The following is a 19,297-nucleotide window of genomic DNA, read 5'->3' as shown; positions in this document are numbered from 1 at the left end:
ACAGCGTTCAGTACTATATTTGACATGTGCGTTGTCCTTTGTAGACCTGACGGCGTTTCTTGGGTGTGTGAATTGGCACTGCTAGTCGGTACAAATCCTCTCTCAAACTGAGAACCTGTATAGCTTTGGATGATATTCGGGGAATCTCTGTCACAGGTTGCATCCACGTGTAATAGAAGGTTACATTAAATTTATAGTACTTGTTCAAATATTAATCAAATCAAAATTATTTCACAACACCGAAAAACAAGAGACTGACGTCACACACAGCGTCGGTACGCATAATTAGCGTGAATATCAATCCATTGGCGGGGAATACAAACCCGCTAGGAGGTACATACATATATAGATACATACATTGGTACCTAATTATATAACATTACAATTATAATCCACGCTCCCATTACACACGGGTGTTCTGGTACCCAAATTTAAGAAGTTGAAGACAAAGGTTTGGGAGGCCAAAAATGTACCCTTCACCTTTCCTGCCATGCCTACAGTTGCTCCTGTAGAAGTGATCAATCTTGAGCTGCTTTTGCCTGCCTGGTGGACTTGTCTCTGATGCTGGGTCTGGCTTGCACAGGACTAACTCTGCCTGGGAATACATGGGCTTTAAGCATTGGTTTGAGGTGTGGGGCTATTTGCTTCTCTCACGCTTATGCCTTCAGTTGGTGTAGAGGAGACATCTTGCTGAGGTGGGGTTTGGTATGAGTTGGCGCCTTCCGATGTACTCTGGTCTTCCATGGGTGTTGTGTGAATCACGTCCGTAACCTGAACTTTTTGTGTAGAAGCAAGTATAATAATATCTTTTGCGATCTCATGAGATCTTTCGGTCATGCTATTTATTTGTCTATTTGTTTATTCCTATTTTCACAGAAGCCAAATTTGTGGCTACAGGATCCTGATTTGATCAGTCGAGTTGGTACCGACAGGGGGAAACAGACTCGAACAGATATGACATTAGGATAAAGTCATGTCAACTTTTTATTAACAAAGGAAAAACCTACATATACCAAAACACAAATATATATACATATATATATATATATATATATATATATATATATATATATATATATATATATATATTTCGAATTGTAATGGCAATTACTTGAGCAAGACTAAAGAAACCAAATCCAAAAAACCGAGGAGCTTCCTTAGGATTGGAACTGCATCTAAAACTCACCTAATGTCTTTGACGACGTCTTACGAGACCGCAGAGTCATGCTATTCTACCTTTTTACTATTTCTATTTACCATTATGTCTTTGTTTATTCTTATTTTCACCGGGATCTTAATTTAACATCAATTCGAGTCGGCACCGACAGAGGTAAACAGGCTTGAACAGCCACGAGGACCTATTTATGTTAACTTTTTGATAACAATCAAAACCCTACATCCACCGAAGTGCAGAAACACAAGAAATGAAATGTCTGTGATGAAATCATCACATTTTTCCGCTGGCTTGGAATTAAGCCGACAGAAAAGCAATTACGCAATCGATGCCTTCAGACACTTAGAATCCTGTGTGGTGTCCCTTTGTTTCAACGTGTGGGTTCATTCGAGAGTGAACAAAGTTTGTTCTCCTTACAATTCAATTTATAAAGGATTTTTCTTCTATTTTTGGTACAAAATTTTTAGTTTTTCTTGATGTCAAGACCCAAGCTGTTTGATCCCATGAAACACGAGTATTTACCTAAATTAGTTTGCAGTCCATGCATGTGTACAACGAACTAATCGTAGACGGCGCCTTCGCCTCACCTATAAAAACCCGTTCGCGCCATGCACAGGCCAGTTAATGTCATTCTCTGGTTTAGGAATGTCGAAGTTGGTCCAAGTTTACATCTAGTGAAGCCCCAGTCTGTAGTTGCTCTAGGTGTAGTATAATTTGTAGTTGTCCTGGTTGTTCAATTCCAGCCGTGGCTGTTTGATAATGGCAGTAGCCGCCGTTGAGCAAGTGTAGCAATAAGGTTATCCATCATAAACCTCGTGAAGTGTGTAGCAGCCGTAAAGGAAGACCGCATAGTTGTGTCAGTGCCTTTCCAGCGGTTACCGTACAGTTCCGGCAGTGGCAGTAGCAGTTTCGGCAGAGAACCGCATTGTCGTGACAGTAGTCGTTTCGGCAATAGCGGCTGAATTGTGGAGCAGCGTTTCAACTTTGTCTAGTGATAACCTTGTAGTTATTTCGGTCCTGTAGAGTCCTAATTCAACAGGTCTTACAAGGCTGTTAGCATTATTTCTTCCTACCCCAACACCCCCCACCCTTCCTCTTTGTTCAACAGCTCGGGTCTACCTCAGTCATGTTTTTAAATGCACGTTGATATCAAATTAGTTAGATTTTAACTGGTAGTCTCCCATGACCTCTGCGACGTCCAACTGTCACCTCCTTCGCACCCCCCCTCCCCAAACCCTCTATAAGAGTCCCGGTCATTGGAGGAGAATAAGACCACGTATGGTAGAGGACACTAATTTCACCACAATGTCAAATTCGAATTCTAACAGAGGAATATGTCAGGCACTTTGGAAATTGCGTGAACTAAAGGAACCAAATACAACAAATGAAACGCTTCTAATGACAATGACAATGATAGTAATAGTAATAAAATAACTCGAGGTTTATACTTATTCTGGGGTGCTTTACATTCTCGTTTTGTAGTAACCATCCGCACAACCCAGCCGCCAAAACCCGACGTAAAATTCACCTCGCGATAGCTGGAATCAACTCAATAGTCCACGGGTGTGGAAGCTTTCGACTCGAAATAAATATAATAACAAATACAAGTATACTCGAGTAATGAAAAATCGCTCGATGGCTGGAATCAAGTCAAAGACACCAGCAGCGCTGACGTCACGTCGACTCTTTCCACCGGCCCTGGCCTGCCTACTCTTCGCCTCGGCGGCGCGGCAACCGACACCGGACCATCTTATTCAGTTCGGGGCCGCTGTCGCACCGAAGGGCCGTTGGCTATTTCACGTCATCCCTTGACGCACTTGGCTCTGGGGAACGCCAACCGATTCCATTCGGCTTCGGGTCGCCCCCTGTGCTCCCTTCCTCATGCAAGGGGCATAACACAACCCGTCCATTCGTTCGCCGGACACGGGGAGTGGAGCGGTTGCTAAACAGGATCATATTCCCCACTTTTTTGTCTTCCGTCACCTGCTCCATTCCCAACTACTTCCGTTTCCGAGGTAAACATTACATATGTTTTGCCCCCTCTCAAGGGCAGCAGGCGGTGCAAAAACGAATTTAGGACCCTCCGAGGTTGCCGAGCTTATTACAACGCCGTCATCACTACTCCGCCAGCACCTGGTGCATCCAGACGATGAACACAAATATTCCTAAACTCGAAAGACCGTAAATCAAAATATACCAAGAACGCGGTCTCCAGGAGATCGGTCCCTCTCCACTGGGTAAAAAGTGAAAGCGGGAAAGCCACATTTTCTAACGTTGCCCCCCTCCTTCCCCTGGCCTGATGCAGAGGCATAGTCATCGGGAGCGTCGAAGGATCGGTACCTCGACTGGCATACTGGGTATACATACACTCGTGCCGATCACGTTGTTAATGATCTCGTCGTAGGGCATGTCGAGGAACCGCACCTCTCAGCAGGTCCCCGATCTTCTCCCGTAGTGCACTCTCCGACGGCTCCTCCTGCTGGCCTAACTGGGCTTTTCCCCTACGACATAAAAATGCATAGAGAACACCTTAGCGTGCGGGCTTGATGAGCGACTACCAAAACAAACACAGCCATGCACTCTGCTCCGGGCGGAGAGGAATGGAATGGTCGCCATGACTGCGAGCACTTGCCAGGCAATCCATCTTCTGGAGGGAACAGCCTAGGGAGATAAGGCCAGGGCGTCGTCCATCAACAAATCCCTCAAGCTTTCCTTGTTCAGACGAGACACGGTTTCAGGCATCATGATGGCGTCGGGGTCACGGACCAGTACCCGCAGGTCACACAGGCCATGCTTCTGAACAGCCAGGGATTGAACTTGGGACATGCAGGGTGACGGTTTCGGCCGAAGGAAAGCACCGGGGGCAAAGTTCCCCCGTGCACTATGCCGCCGTGCTTCCTTACGCGCTAATGTAAGGCGAGGCGTCCTTAGACTAAGATGTCTTTGGGTGATAGACTCGCTACCCGAGATTGAAACTGGAACTAAAAGATGTATTCAGATATCACCATTGAACCCAAAAGGAACACCAGCCACATCATGAAACAGACCCACGTAGCTCTTTACACTTCTTCAGCGCCGCGTCCTCATAACCCATTCAACTTCGATGGCAAGATTCTTGTCATTTGGTCAAATAAAACAAAAAATCATAAAACACCAAAATGTTTGATCAAACAGCACCAGAAAAATATGGCGTCAGTCCTCGCTTCGCTCGCGAGCGAAGCGAGGACTGACGTCATATTTTTCTGGTGCTGTTTGATCAAACATTTTGGTGTTTTATGATTTTTTGTTTTATTTGACCAAATGACAAGAATCTTGTCATCGAAGTTGAATGGGATAAAGAACCGAAGTCTCCAGCACTGCCGGCATCATCTTCGCATTCACGATGGAAACAATGGGCTGAAAAGAAAAAGAATTTGCCTAAGGAAGTGTGACAGGCCGAATGTATCATGGTTCGCTATTGCAACTCTGTCCATAGAGAGAGAGGCCCGTCTAGTGCCGTGGTGTTCAATAATGACGCCCAGAATATGGTTCTGAATTGCTACACACACACAACTCGTGGCGCAGTTGGTAGAGTTCCCGGCTGCCACTACGGAGGTCCGGGTTTGTATCCCGCCCAGGGCTGAAATGATTTCAGTATCGATGCGCTGCGGGTTCTTACTCCAACTCTCGTGGGCGGGGAGTTAGGGGTATGTGTGCGTGTAAGGTCACAGGATTACTCATAAATCGGTCATACACGAGCTTTGAGCTTTCTTCCGGGAGGGAAATACCTGCCGATCACGAGTCCAACACGTGATCCAAAGACCATGGTGAATCACACACACTCAACCAATCATTTGGTCTTGATCACCGTACTATCACGACAGAAAAAGAGGAAGAAGACGAAGACAAAGATGAAATCGTAGAAGAAGACGAATGATAATAATAATAATAGTGATATGAAGGAGGAAGGAGGAAAGGAAGAAACGGAAGAGGAAGGGGAAGACGAGGAAGAAGACGAAGAAGAAGACGAAGAAGAAGACGAAGGAAGAGAAAGAGATAAAGAAGGAGTAGTAGTAGGAGGAGATGAAGAAGAAACAGAAGAAGAAGAAGAATACGAAGAAGACGGAAAAAAAAAGAGAGGACGAAGAAGACGAAGGAGAAGAAGATACAGAAGAATGAGATACAGATGAATAAATAGAGGAAGAAAAAACGGAAGGGGAAGAAAAAGAAGAAGAATAAAGGTAGAACCCTGCTGTGGAGGAAATCAAGGGCAACTGGCCTCCCTACACTGTACCTGCACACAATTTTTCATTGCTGGGTCCACCTGGTATTTGTGGGCCAGGGCATACACCTCGAGAGCCTCTTCGACCGACTCCAGGTCCATCCGGTCCAGGTACATGTGATCCAGTAGCTTCTGGAAGAACTGACGAGGGTCCTCTGGAAGGGTGAGCTCCTTACCGGTATCCAGGGGTCCCGTAAACATGGCGAGGAACACAGGAGAGCTGATGGACAAGTTCAGCCTGTGGGCCTGAGGGAGTCGCAGATTAAATCCAAAGCATTCCTTGGGGGGCAACCCGTGCAAAACCACCGCCAACCTTGCTCAAGGAGGGAAAGATATTTAATGCGAATCACCACACTTACCTTGATGCTGTCCTCATCTCCTGCAAAGACGATGTCCAGGTCGCTTAACTCGCCCGAGGTCAGGTACTGCAGGCGCCCGTTAATGTTCTTTGCTATCGATTGCCACGCCAGGCCGCCCAAGGTTCCTATTTCGACCCTGTCTACTCCTCGGTTGCTGCCTAGAAATGCCAACCGGTTTAGCTGCGCATCAGTCAAAATGGGCCCTGTATTCAGCGACCATCTCCCTTACCGTCACCGATTCTCTGTCTCGGGAGGTGGCCTACAATCTCGAGTACGCGGCCTTCATTATATAAGTAAAAATATAACTTTTTCAAAATGATTCTGAAATGGCCTCAGCGGTGGCGGTGTTTGGGGGACACTTCCGTTTGGGTGATTGGCTGTACCAAGATCGAGAGAATACAAGGTCAACTCACGCGCATGTTGTGACGTCAGCAGAAGTGGAGCCCAGAGAAAATGGTGAAAACGTAAGTGAAAATGTTAGGCAAAAGAGAAAACGTACAGGCACCACAGAGTTTCTGGGAGACTTACCTATTTCATGTTCTGCAACCGTTAAAACGGGGGGTTCTAGAATTGAATAGATCAAACCAAGAATCAACTAATGAAACAAAATTGCTCGTGTCCTGCCAATCTTTGCTCTTAAGAAGATTTTGTTGACCAAAATACTGCAAAGATTTTGCAACTGTGTTTGAGCACCTAATTTTACATTCATTCTGCTTACTCCTTTAACATCTAAGTGCTTGTATGATATTTTATGGGCCGTCTTTAGATCTGATTCACTTCTCATCACAAGCTCTCGAACACTGCCGCTAGTGATGTTCCTGAAGGGACTGTTGAGAGTGAAACCATGGTCAAAAAAGTTGTTTCTTAAGAGCTTAACCCAATCAACTCCGATGACAAGATGTCTTGTCATTTGGTCAAATAAAACAAAAAATCATAATAAAACAACAAAATGTTTGATGATCAAACAGCACCAGAAAAATATGACGTCATCAGTCCTCCTCCTCCTCGAGGAGGAGGACTGACGACGTCATATTTTTCTGGTGCTGTTTGATCATCAAACATTTTGTTGTTTTATTATGATTTTTTGTTTTATTTGACCAAATGACAAGACATCTTGTCATCGGAGTTGAATGGGTTAAGTAAATGAGGAGCATCAACAAACACATAAATTTGCCTATCTGGATGAGCTGGATTTTGGAAGCTAGTATTATTTATATCAATGCCTAAATTATTCAACAGTTTAACATTGGTGGGGCCAAGATCATTAACCATTGCTACTATTATCATTCCAGCGTCTTCTAATTTAACTATAAGATCAAATAATACAGCTTTTGACATGTCGGTATCGAAGTTATAGTAGACAAGCTGTTTCCAGTTGCTGGTTAAACCCCTGATCATAACGCACTGAACTTTGTGTTTTGGAGCATACACAGTATCTGTAGCTTTATCATAAGACCACTCTTGAGATACACTTGTCTCATCAAAGGACAAAACACAAAGCCTCTAAAACTCTGACATAGTATCAGCTTTATGTCTTAAAACGTGCACTATTGATGTTAATGGACCAGGTTCAACATTAAGTTTACCTACCCACCGATTAATAGTGGCTATTGATGGCAAAGGGATTATGTTTTTGTTTCTTAGATAACAATAAGCATTGGTGCTCAAACTTCTTAAATTGACAGCTTGACTTAGATCTTCATCGCTCCACTTTGCTACATTGCGTTTGCCTTCAAGTAGTGATTTAATTTGAGTATCTGAAAAGTGAGCTCTTAATTTCTCTTTTATATCAGATGTAACAGTGGCAATATCACTTTTAATGTTACCTTGAAGAATAGTAATAAGCTCCTGATATTTTCTGTTTTCAATAACAAGTTTATCCCTTTCCATACATACAACAGCAAGCTGCTGCTTTAATGCATGTATGGTGTCATGCAAGAAAGCAGTATGTGTCATCTCACATGTATCCAAAAACTTCCTTTTTCTCAGGATGATGCCTTCCTCTTCAAGTGTAGGATCTCTTCTACTACTATCTTCTGGGTGTTCTGAAAAGATTTTAACAGTTAATTTCCTATTGTAAGCCTTTATTGGGAATGAAGAAAAGGGGGAAGGGTGCGATGAGAGAGAAAAGTGGGAAGGGAAAGATTTTAGGTGGGGCATGAGGAGTTGCAGGTAAGTAGGTATAGGACATTTCTTAGAATCTGCAGAAGCTTCAAGAAAAAAATGAGGACATATGTTTGCAAAATATAACTAACTATATTAAGGGAAAATTATTCTAATAACACTTGTACAAATATGGTGAATTGTACTGCTTACCTTTAGCATCAAAAATGTTGTGTATTGGTAGCCATGGCTCAGAGATCACAATCTGCTCTCCACCTGCAGTCGAGACGTGGGATGCTGCAAAAAAATAACTGCTTACAATTTTGCAATAGTATGCATAGGGAAAGCCCCTAGCATTACGAGATTGCTTTTCGTCACTGACTTTGAATCACATATTTTTTCATTGCACAGATAAATCTTGCATACTAACCTCTGCTATTGGAAGACCTGGTGTGAGTTGGCTGACTTGCATCAGAGATCACAATCTGCTCTCCACCTGCAGTCGAAACGTGGGATGCTGCAAAATATAGATTTCTTACTATACCGACATCGCATTTCCTTATTTCAATTATATAAGTTAATGTGCCACCTGTGGTAATACAAAATGCACGAAAGGTATGGTATAATAAAACAATATACAGCTAATAACAAGGAAAATCGTGACCTAATGGCAATGGTTTGCGAGATGTACTCACCATAGTAGAGTGTTGGCACTGCTCCAGGTTTAAATTTCTTTTGGTATGTAGGAACGGGAATGCCAAGTAACTCGTACTTCAAATGTCGCTGGAATGCATTTGCTTCAAAGTGCCGGCTGCATATGTAAGGATTGGCTGAATTAAATCTTTCTGCTCGTTTGCAAAACGTAATCCACTTATTTCTCACATATTCATCCTTTGGAAATCTATGGTAAGTTATTTCAGACCCTTTCACATGTGTATTTCTGCACCCGGAAACTGCACAATGGGACGGCATAGTTATTTTAGTTACGCATAAATATTATAAAAGAAAACGGAGACACGTTCCCGACTCCAGCCACACCTGGACTGAGGCCGGAATTTCTACGAACCCTCGGCCAGGTACTTCTAGTGACGTCACTGCGCAAACGACCTAATTATTGGTTAGCTGTTGAGTAGACCTTGTATTCTCTCGATCTTGGGCTGTACAATACTGACAACCGATACGTGGTGACGTCACGGCAACGGGGACAACTGATTGCCAGAGAGTGGTGACGTCACGGCAACGGAGGCGACTGATTGGCCGAGAACGCTTACGTCACGGCAACGGAGACGATTGATTGGCGAAGCCGGCGCTTGTGTTCCAAGCAAACCTCTCATGTCACCGCACTGCCACGCCTACACTATGTCTCGTCGGGTTCAGATGCGTCCAGGAAAGTTTGCTCCCAAATTTACCACGACACAAATGTACTCGCAATCATACTGTACATACAGCACCCCCAAAAGAAACTAACATGGAAACTCATTATAAAAGGCAGGTTGGAGCTAAACTGATTAAACGAATGGGAGATATCCTGGAAGAGAGGAAAAATTAAAACACTGATCAGAGAGGAACTCTCAGTTTGGAGCCATTACCAAATGGAATGTGGTACCAGTAAATACAGAGCAATGCACACGGGGGGAGGGGGCAATCGCAAAAGGGCACAAACAACATGTAACCCAGAGAAACAGTCTCTGAGAACCCTGACCCAAGCGAGCAGTACACTGCCAGTTGCCTCAACACTACCTGAAAGAGGCCGCCAATACCTCCTTGCGTGCAATGGTCCTGCAAGATGGACAGCGATACTCCCGCTTTCAAAACTCGTCAACTCTCATCCACCAGGTGCAGCCCTGAAGGGCTGACACTCGGTTGAAAGGATTGGGCCCAAGGCATCTATCACCTTCAACTGTATTTCTTACCCTTTTGTACACACGGGCAGCTGACAACTGGCGAGTGCTCTCCTCTCGCTACAAGAATTCAATTCTTCTTTCCAGAGATTTTGGGAGCATCTAAGGACCATTGTCGGCCACTGCGAGGCTCCGGATTTTCCACTTGGTCAAACTCGAGGCATCTATGGATTGACTGAACAGCATACGAATAGCGGGTATTCGTCTTTGCTGTTTTCAACATGACAGTGGCCACGCAGACAACGAAACAGAGCACCAGTCGGTGACAGTAGCACCGAAGTCACTCTTGAAAAGGGACCGTTTCCGGAAAAGGCTCAGCAAGGATTTTGAGGCCGACAAGGACTAACATGCACAGGAAGAACAACAGTACAAGAAAGAAGTGAGAGAAATAGGGACAGGAGTAGACAAGGAAAACAAGATAAAAGGAAAACAATAAAAGGGTCGAATGGTTCACCACCAGATTCTAAAAATGGGTATGATTCCTACAACGAGGCGGGAAGTGAACAAACCCATAGAAGATAATCACACACTGAGGGGGAAGGCAAAACTGACACACACACACACACACCACACAGGGACAGAAAGGAAAGCACATCATTGCCATCGCAACACACACAATCTAAGAACGAGGAACGAGAATTTGTATTTCCAAACTGATCCTACACATAAAAGGGGGTCTTGGATACAAAAAATATCAACAAATTGATACACCGCCCCCTCTCCACAGACCTTGGTCGCTGCCTTGCGGGACGTTTCTTTCTTGCCATGACAGAAAGCGGCAGCAGGCACAACCACCAGGGAGAACGGATATTTGGGCCACGAAACTGCAACCTAGGACATTTGGGCCACGGTGACTAGGATATTTGGGACATGAAAGTGGTTAGGTTAGGTTAGAGGGTCTGGTTGGGACGGTCGATAAACTAGAGCTAAAACACTTCATGACAGAGCACTTGTAAAAAGGCATAAAATACCAAAAAAACAGTAATGGGAACACAAAAAGTAACAAGTTTATATAAAATGTTTAGTAATATATTGAAAGGGAAAAAAATAGTTTGTGGCCCAAATATCCACCCCTAGGTCGCCCTCGTGGCCCAAATGTCCTAGGTTGCAGTTGTTTCGTGGGCCAAATATCCTAGATTCAACCACCAGGCCTCGCTACAAAACATGATATTACCACTTGGGTGACCCTGAGCACGAGCATCTCGCCCTCCAACAAGTCTCACTTACCCACGAAACTATCGACGGGAGGAAAGTGGAGAAGACTGGCTTGTTCACGACGCTGCATCGTCGTGGTTGACTAACTTTTGACTGCTGCAACGGCTAGACGGGAGGCCTGTAACCACGTGTTATTCTATCATCTAAACGTCACTAAATCCCTGTAAGCTTCTCTATCTGTTAGTCTTTCTGTTGGTTTACTAATTTATCTATTCATTAACTAATCTATTAAGTTATATATTTAGTAGACTAAATCGTGAGGCTATGTAAAATACGTTTGGACGATCGTTTCAGTCATATTAATGGCAACAACGTAGGGCACACGCACACATATCTTGCTGTAGCGGCTAGCGTCGAAGACTGCCACGGTGTTGATCCGAGGTCGCGTCCTGCTGAGAGCTTAAAAGTTTCTCAATAGTGCGCATTGTTACTACACCCATTAAGGAAAGAGATGGGCTTATGATCTGCTGGTTTTCCAATTAGTCATGGACTAACCTTTGGGATGATTTTTTTTTTTTTTTTTTGTGGAGGGGGGGGGGGGTGAAATATATTCCTCCCAATGGAATTTATCCGCAGATGGATAATAGTGACGATACTTATAAAATTATGCACCATGACACTCGCTTTCCTCGTCCCTCCCTCCGCCCTCTAATTTGTGTACCGTCCCAGCCAAAGCAGGGGACAATGCGTTCGGGAGGGTGGGAGGAGGCAGAGGCAGAAAGAAAAGAGGCGGGCGGAAGAGGAGGGAGAGGTAGGAGGGAAGAAGAATTGGCGGGAGGGAGGGAGGGAGGGAAGGAGTAGGAGGAGGGATAGAGGGAGGGAAGGAGTAGGAGGAGGGATGGAGGGAGAGGAAAGAGGGAGTGGGAGAAGGGAGGGAGAGGAAAGAGAGAGTGGGACGGGGGTCAGGAGGAAGGAAGAGGGAGGGGGAGAAGGGGCGAGAGGGAGGAAGGGGGAGGAGAAGGGGAGGGAGGGAGGGGAGAGGAAGGAGGGAAGAGGAGGGGCAAGAGAGAGGGAAGTAGGAGGAGAAAGAGCAGGAGGGAAGGAATGAGGAGGAAGAAGGGAGGGAAGGGGAGATGGGGCGGGAGGAAAAAGGATGAGGATGAGGGAGATGTAGGAGAAGGGCAGAATGGATGAAGGGGAGGGGGAGACGGAGGGAGGGAGGGGAAGGGGGAGGGAGGGGAAGGAGTGAGGGAGGAGGAGAAGGGGCAGGAAGGAGCGAGGGAGAAATATCTATGGACGCTACGATTATATTTTCGCTGCTGGAAGGACGTACTTGATCTAAATATACTTTGCATTCACAGCCATGTACATGGTTGATATGGAATCTTTCTTTGGTTTAGCCCACCTGTGTGACGAAGCAAAAATAAAGCTCCACAAAGACACTGCAAAGGTTTACTTCTCTGACAGTGGAACAAGCAAAACGTACATTCTTCCCTCCACCGGATCTGTACAACAGGAAGGCAATGAGGGGCTCCCACAAAGGCAGATCAGTAATTCCCTAAACTCGTGCGCTGAAAAATCCATAGATTGGAAAAAATCCTATATTACATTAAAAATTTAACCTGATTTCTGCCATGTAGTCCGGTACAGTTGGTAGTACTGCAGACTCCTGCTCCACACAGACACCAGCGACGCGCAAATTCCTCACTTCCTTCAGAAAATATTACTTTTCTCCACTTTGTTCATAAGATAGGAAAAATTGGTTTCAATCATTAGGAGCAGTCATACTACATATATATATATTTCTTCTTTTTCAAAATTCGATAGTGGTAAGGAACTAAATAATTATGCAGTTGAAGTCAAGGAAAATGAAACATCAGTTTATACACATCTTTAATTATAATCGAAGTTTACAGCCATTATGAAGGTGCATTCAGCTTTCAAATAGAAAGCCATAAAAAAAATTAAAATTAATCCTTTTTATAAGTATTTTGCGTCATGATGCTCATGTCGCTTGGGAAGGATGGTAGTTTAAAATATAGACACAGATGTGCTTACAGTACCATAAAAGATATACGTTTCGATGATATAATAGGAAAAGCTTGACTGTTGAGTATCAGAAGTGAAATACTCAATATCCAGATATCAAATGCTTTTCTCTGCGGTGAACATTTTATTTCAGGTCTGTTTGGCATTAATATGAATTTATTCTGAATCAATCATGGCACCCAGCTGAAAGTGCTTCTGTGATAAATTAGATAGTGGTTATGTAGCCTAAAGTAAAACTCTAACTGTTGTCCCTCTACCCATCTATACCATTAAATGATTATTTCTTTACATAGCATATGATTTCGACGAATCGTTAAGAAAAATTGGGTCAACTGTAGAATTCATACACTGATCAATTGTAGAGTCCCCACCTCAACTACACTCAGTTGTAGAATCCCCCCCCCCCACACACACACTGATCAATTGTAGACTCCCAACCCCAATCCTGTCCTCTTCACTTACTGAATGGCGCTGATCCTTCCGGCATATAAAATGGCAATTCCTTCTCCCCATTTTTTCTATTTGTGCAGCCATTTTTCCTATTTGTTTCAAGAAAATAAGCCGTCAAACCTGGAGTGGGAGCTGTATACCTTCGTGAAGTCAACAATAAAGAGGTTTCTCAACAACATGGGTGCCCGTGCACCTTGTTTACATTTTGTAATGATGTCACACGAGAACCCATCTATAATGATAAAGTTATGTACGATCACTGCTATTTGATGGGTACTAACTACAAAAGTAACTTTGTGAGACCAACATGTCCTGTACTTGTATTCTGAGGTGTAGTTTAACAGTTTTATATTCTCAGTATTTATTCATCTACTAATATATATATATATATATATATATATATATATATATATATATATATATATATATATATATATATATATACTGTATATATATTACAGAAGGCCCAATGACAGCTCCTCTTAGTGGTGGTCCTCCATGGACAGCAGAGTTGTCCATTTTCAAAACCTACCAATCCCTTCTCATCATGAAGTGCAGCCCTGATGGGCTGACAATAACTTTCCAAACCAAGCTCCATCAGTTTCAACTATACCTCTTACACCTTTTCACACATAGAAAGCTGACCACAGGCAACTACTTCCCCCCTCCTACTGCTTTCTGCTGGAGAAACATAAAGTCACATAGACAACAATCCACTTCTCCAAGACAGATCTGTGGAAGAGCCCAAGGATTGCTGCCGGCCACTGTAGGGCTGCATCTTTTTTTCCATTAGCAAAACTCACAGCAATACTTATTTTTGTTCTTTTACATATCAAACGATGTTCCACTCTATGCATAATATATTGGATTCAAGCTTAAATTTCAGTCCTTCAAAATTACCATAGATGTTATTGACCTTAACCACTTCAGTACGAGTAAAATTCTTGTGCGCAACACCGGCTGCCATATGAATGATGTATCACACTACTCGCATTATAAAATATAAAGACATTGCTGTATTACTCTTTCTATTTTCCTCTGAGTAATAATAAACACAGAAAATGTGACCAAACCAGTTTACAGATTCTGGTGGTAACTCGTGTACAACTACAAAAATATAATCAAGACGCCTATGCCGGCATCCTCGTGTACCCCCTCACGTCTCATGACGCCTACGTAGGAGTCATCATACCGAAGTGATTAAACATTGCATTTTCTTATCCTTGTCAATAACCCAAAACCACTCCAATAGTTTTCTATAACTTATTAAAATATCTCTCATATATAACAACTTTGAAGCTGCATAATTGTTATGTCTACTTAATTACATCCACAATTCTTTACACATCACACCTACTTTGAAAGTAGGAAGATTTAGGTATGAGGCAGTATATCTTCTGGGTTTTGCATACAGTAGATCTGAGCTCAAATCAACTACACATGTCTGCTACTTTCTTTAGTTGAGCAAGCACATAGGGCAAAGATAATAACCTTTTACGGTCACACTAGGAGGGCTTCTTTTCTGTGTGTGTCAACGCATGTCTTTTGAGACTACTCATTCCAGGAAAGGCTGCATCACACAGGCTGCACTGAAAAGGTTTCTTTCCAGTGTGCAACATTTCATGACATTTCAGATTATACTTTCGTGAAAAAGTTGCATTGCAAAAGTTACACTGGAAAGGCTTCTCTCCTGTGTGGGTCATCATATGAGATTTGAGATCACCTTTGCGTATAAAAGCTGCGCTACACAGGTCACACTGGAAAGGTTTCTCTCCTGAGTGGATCATAATATGATTTTTTAGATCACTTTTCCGTATGAAAGCTTCAACACAAAGGTCACACTGGAAAGCCTTCTCTCCTGAATGGGTCATCACATGCCTCTTCAAATCTCGTTTTCCTGTAAAAGCTGCATCACACAGGCCACATTTCAAAGGCTTCTTTCCTGAGTGTGTCATCATATGTTCTTTGAGGTCAGAATTTTGTCTGAAAGCTGCATCACACAAATGACAGGGAAAAGGTTTCTCTCCGGTGTGGGTAACTACATGCCTTTGGAGAGCACCCTTTCTTGTGAAAGCTGCACTACACAGGTCACACTGGAAAGGCTTTTCCCCTGTGTGGGTCATCACATGATATTTGAGACCAGTTTTTCCTGAGAAAGACGCACTGCATTGGTCACACTGGAAAGGCTTCTCTCCTGTGTGGGTCATTGCATGCCTTTTGAGACCTCTCTTGTCTGAGAAAGCTACACCGCAATAGTCACACTTGAAAGGCTTCTCTCCCGTGTGGGTCATCATGTGATATTCAAGAGCACCTTTACGTGAAAAAGCAGCATCACACTGCTCACACTGGAAAGGCTTCTCTCCTGTATGTGTCATTACATGTCTTTCAAGCTTACTCTTTTCTCGAAAAGCTGCATCACAAAAATCACAATGGAAAGGCTTCTCCCCCGTGTGGACCATCATATGACTTCTGAGTTTACGTCTTTGTGAGAAAGCTGCACTGCAAAGGTCACACTGAAAAGGTTTCTCTCCTGTATGTATCATGACATGATATTTGAGATCAACCTTTCGTACAAAAGCTGCACTGCATTGGTTACATGGGAAAGGCTTGTTTCCTGTGTGGTTCATCATATGATTTTTTAAATAAGTCTTTCGCGTAAATGCCGCAGTGCAAATGTCACATTGGAAAGGCTTCTCTCCAGTGTGGGACAACACATGTCTATCAAGATCATTCCTTCCTGAGAATGCTGCATCACATAGACCACACTTGAACTGCTTTTCTCCTGTGTGGTTCATCATGTGTCTTTTGAGTTGATACTTTTGCTTGAAACCTGCATTACACTCTTCACAATGGAAAGGCTTCTCTTTTGTGTGGGTCGTCAAATGCCTATTAAGGTCACTCTTTCCTACGAAAGCTGCATCACATTGGTCACACTGGAAAGGCTTCTCTCCTGTGTGGGTCGTCAAGTGATATTTCAGACCACTCTTTCCTGAGAAAGTTGCATTACACTGGTCGCAGTGGAAAGGCTTCTCTCCTATGTGGGTCATTTCTCGTTTTTTGAGATCACTCTTTTCTGAGAAAGTTGTACTATAAAGCTCACTTTAGAAATAGTTTTCTTCTGTGTTCATCATAATCGGAGATAACTTTGGAGAGAGCAACACATGACTCACATCAAATCAGGTTTCTATTGAATGATGTGTTGGTACCTTTGCCAATGAAATATAAATGGTTACATTGTTGTCCTGTAAGAGATGCAAAAATCTGTCATTTTCAATACTTGACACATTCAATCCAAACAGGTGATTCTGTTTATTATTTATATTTGACTGTTTTGAACATGTAATATTGGGAGTAAGGACATTTCATACACAAATCTCCTTATACACAGGTCATCCCATACCCAAAAGGAAGAAGTTTACCATTTTGTTTACACAGATACCCAATGAATAGTAAAGTTCTTGGTTGAGAGACTGTAAAGAGAAACCTAAAACAATAAATTCTATGGGACTAAAAGACTTGTGTCATTTCTACTTGGAATACAGCTGGGTTACACAAATTTTTGTTTCTTTCTCTGTGAGTGGGACAGTAGAGATAAGAAAAAATATTATGAAAAGAAGGTGTGGATTCACATATTTGAAAAATAAGTTTCCTAGTGTAAGTGACACAAAAATCAACGATGGTATTTTTGTTGGACCACACGCCACAGATTAGGGAGCTGATTGGGGACCTGAATTTTGATGAAGAGCTAAATGATCTTGAAAAAGCTGTATGGCTGTCATTTAAGAAAGTTTGTGCAGATTTTTGGGGGAATCAAAAAGCAAATAACCATTCTGAAATTGTAAAAGATCTACTGACATCCTACAAGGCCTTGAGATGCAATATTAGCCTAAAAATCCACTTTCTAGACCGTCACTTTGGTAAATTTTTAGTTGTGCACACCTATGCAATAGAATATCAATCATTAATTTTGTAAATTATAATACGTCAACATAATATGCGATTTTATTGGCAGAAATAAATAACAAAAAAGTTGCTAAAACTAAACTACTAACAAAGTCATGGCAGTTGATACGCCATGTTTGTTTAGATAGATGCTGGGTTCAAAGAAATGAAAGGATGACAAATTCGTCAATCCTATCCTAACCTAGCCTATATTTAGTAACTCAGTACCTCAAATTCTAAAGATCGTCTGGGTCGTCATCAAGGATGTTGACGGCCAGATTATTATTGTACCTTGGGCAATTAATAGACGACAGCAGAACCTGGTGTTCTCTCATAATGTCCAAGGAAGCCCTATTGTCTTTGTAAGAGCACTTATTAATGTCACCTGGAGTTGGAGAACACCCAATCCACAATGTGAATGTCATAGTCTTATTGACAGTGACTGGACTGGACAGACGATAGCAGGGCATCTGTATCATATCCTACTGACTTTGTTCGTTAGTAGATTTGCTCGTAGCAAGTTTTTTTTTTTATTATTTTAGTTGTACACACATACACAATATAGCATTAGGAAATTAAAGATTAATCTTTTAAATATAATACATGAACATAATATACAATTTTCTTGGTGGAAATAAAAAACAATAACCTTGCTACAAGCAAATTTACTAACAAATGAAGCCAATAGGATATGGTATGGATGCCATGCCAGTCCAGTCACTATCAGACAACGGCTTCATATTGTAGACCAGCTGTTCTCCAATTCCAGGTGACGTTAATAAGAGATGTTACAAAGACTTCATGAAAGAAGATGGGGTTCTGCCGTGATCTGTTAACTGCCCAAGGTACAATAATAATCAGGCCGTCTGCATCCATGACAACGATCCGGATGATCTTTAGAATTTGAGATACTGAATTACTATTCCTAAACATTGGTTAGGTTATATTGGTTAGGATACATAGGTTTGCTTAGGTTAAGTTAGAATAGACTAATTCATCATCCTTCATTTCTTCAACCCCAGCACCTATCAAAACAAACATATCATTCAACCGCCGCGACTTTGTTCATTATAAAATAGGTTTTAGCAACTTTTTTGTTATTGATTTCCACCAAATCATATATTACATTGACATATTATAATTTACAAAATTAACAATTAATTTTCTATTGCTATATCGCATAGGTGTGCACAACTAAAATTTCACCGGCACTTGGACTTTTTCCCGGCAAATCTGCACCATCAGTGATGAGCATGGTGAAAGGCTTTACCAGGATATTCTGAACAAGGAAACCCACCATCAATGAAAGTGGAGCTCTTCAAATGTTGGCTGATTACTGTAGGACACAAAATACACTTGAAAATCATAAATTCCTACAATTAAAAGGTAAGTTTAATTAAAATATGAGCCTAATTTATTAGTTATCATTGTTTGAAAACTAATATGCTATCATATGAAAATATGCCTGATAGAACAATTCTGAAAACATTTGAAATTAGCAGAAAAAATCTATAAAGTTCATCTTTTGCTTGTGGGACAGATACTTTAATAAATTTTGTTGACTAGTGTAATCTGAATCTAAGACACTTGCTTGACAACCACCTAGTGATTATTATTTTTTAATGTGTTTACAATTTTTATCGCTCTTCTTGATCTCAGAAATATTCCAAGTTTCAATGTGTCTTGCAACCCAATATCTCCATCAGAAACTTTCAGTGTTAATTACAATTAGCAATACCTTATGTTACCTGAGGAAGTTTCTGGATGTAGGTTAAATTACTTAAGTACTTAATTAAACTTCAGGACCTATTTCTTCGATTACTTCCTGTAGATGCCGTTGAAAATAACACTAATTCATTAATCTAGCTACAATCCTTTTCTTTGCGTGGTGTTGTACTTTTGT

General features: G+C 42.1%; 2 protein-coding genes across 3 annotated transcripts in view; both read right to left on the bottom strand.

Annotated features, from left to right (window-relative positions):
* Positions 1-19,297, bottom strand: part of LOC143030269 (uncharacterized) — a 53,301-nt gene extending 34,004 nt beyond the window's left edge. The window contains exons 1-7 of the mRNA XM_076193424.1: positions 19,143-19,297; positions 14,959-16,694; positions 6,969-7,265; positions 6,458-6,621; positions 5,795-5,952; positions 5,448-5,681; positions 481-595 (exon numbers count right to left, since the gene is read on the bottom strand). Of these exons, the coding sequence (XP_076049539.1) occupies positions 481-595; positions 5,448-5,681; positions 5,795-5,952; positions 6,458-6,621; positions 6,969-7,265; positions 14,959-16,499 (2,509 nt within the window). The 5' untranslated portion in view covers positions 16,500-16,694; positions 19,143-19,297. The remainder of the gene's footprint in view (positions 1-480; positions 596-5,447; positions 5,682-5,794; positions 5,953-6,457; positions 6,622-6,968; positions 7,266-14,958; positions 16,695-19,142) is intronic.
* Positions 6,951-9,038, bottom strand: LOC143031091 (THAP domain-containing protein 2-like). 2 transcript variants are annotated; one of them, XM_076194508.1, is made up of 4 exons: positions 8,593-9,038; positions 8,328-8,414; positions 8,111-8,194; positions 6,951-7,839 (listed from the first exon to the last, which is right to left on the bottom strand). In XM_076194508.1, the coding sequence occupies exons 1-4, from the start codon at positions 8,867-8,869 to the stop codon at positions 7,298-7,300; spliced, it is 990 nt and encodes a 329-aa protein (XP_076050623.1). In that variant the 5' UTR covers positions 8,870-9,038; the 3' UTR covers positions 6,951-7,297. The 2 variants fall into 2 exon arrangements, with proteins under 2 accessions (XP_076050623.1, XP_076050624.1); XM_076194509.1 differs by lacking the exon at positions 8,328-8,414.

The sequence above is a fragment of the Oratosquilla oratoria genome, chromosome 12 (genome assembly GCF_046742065.1).
Source record: "Oratosquilla oratoria isolate Oo_2021 chromosome 12, ASM4674206v1, whole genome shotgun sequence".
Taxonomy (NCBI): domain Eukaryota; kingdom Metazoa; phylum Arthropoda; class Malacostraca; order Stomatopoda; family Squillidae; genus Oratosquilla; species Oratosquilla oratoria.
This window is presented reverse-complemented; position numbering and strand designations above follow the sequence as displayed.

What these genes read in the sequence shown, in the direction of transcription:
- LOC143031091 (XM_076194508.1), bottom strand. Translation starts at nt 8,869, where the DNA reads ATGCCGTCCCATTGTGCAGTTTCCGGGTGCAGAAATACACATGTGAAA. An exon ending in CAGGTCTTCCAATAGCAGAG is followed by an intron (nt 8,195 to 8,327) that starts GTTAGTATGCAA and finishes ATTTTTTTGCAG; the next exon opens with CATCCCACGTCTCGACTGCA. An exon ending in CAACATTTTTGATGCTAAAG is followed by an intron (nt 7,840 to 8,110) that starts GTAAGCAGTACA and finishes AAATCTTTTCAG; the next exon opens with AACACCCAGAAGATAGTAGT.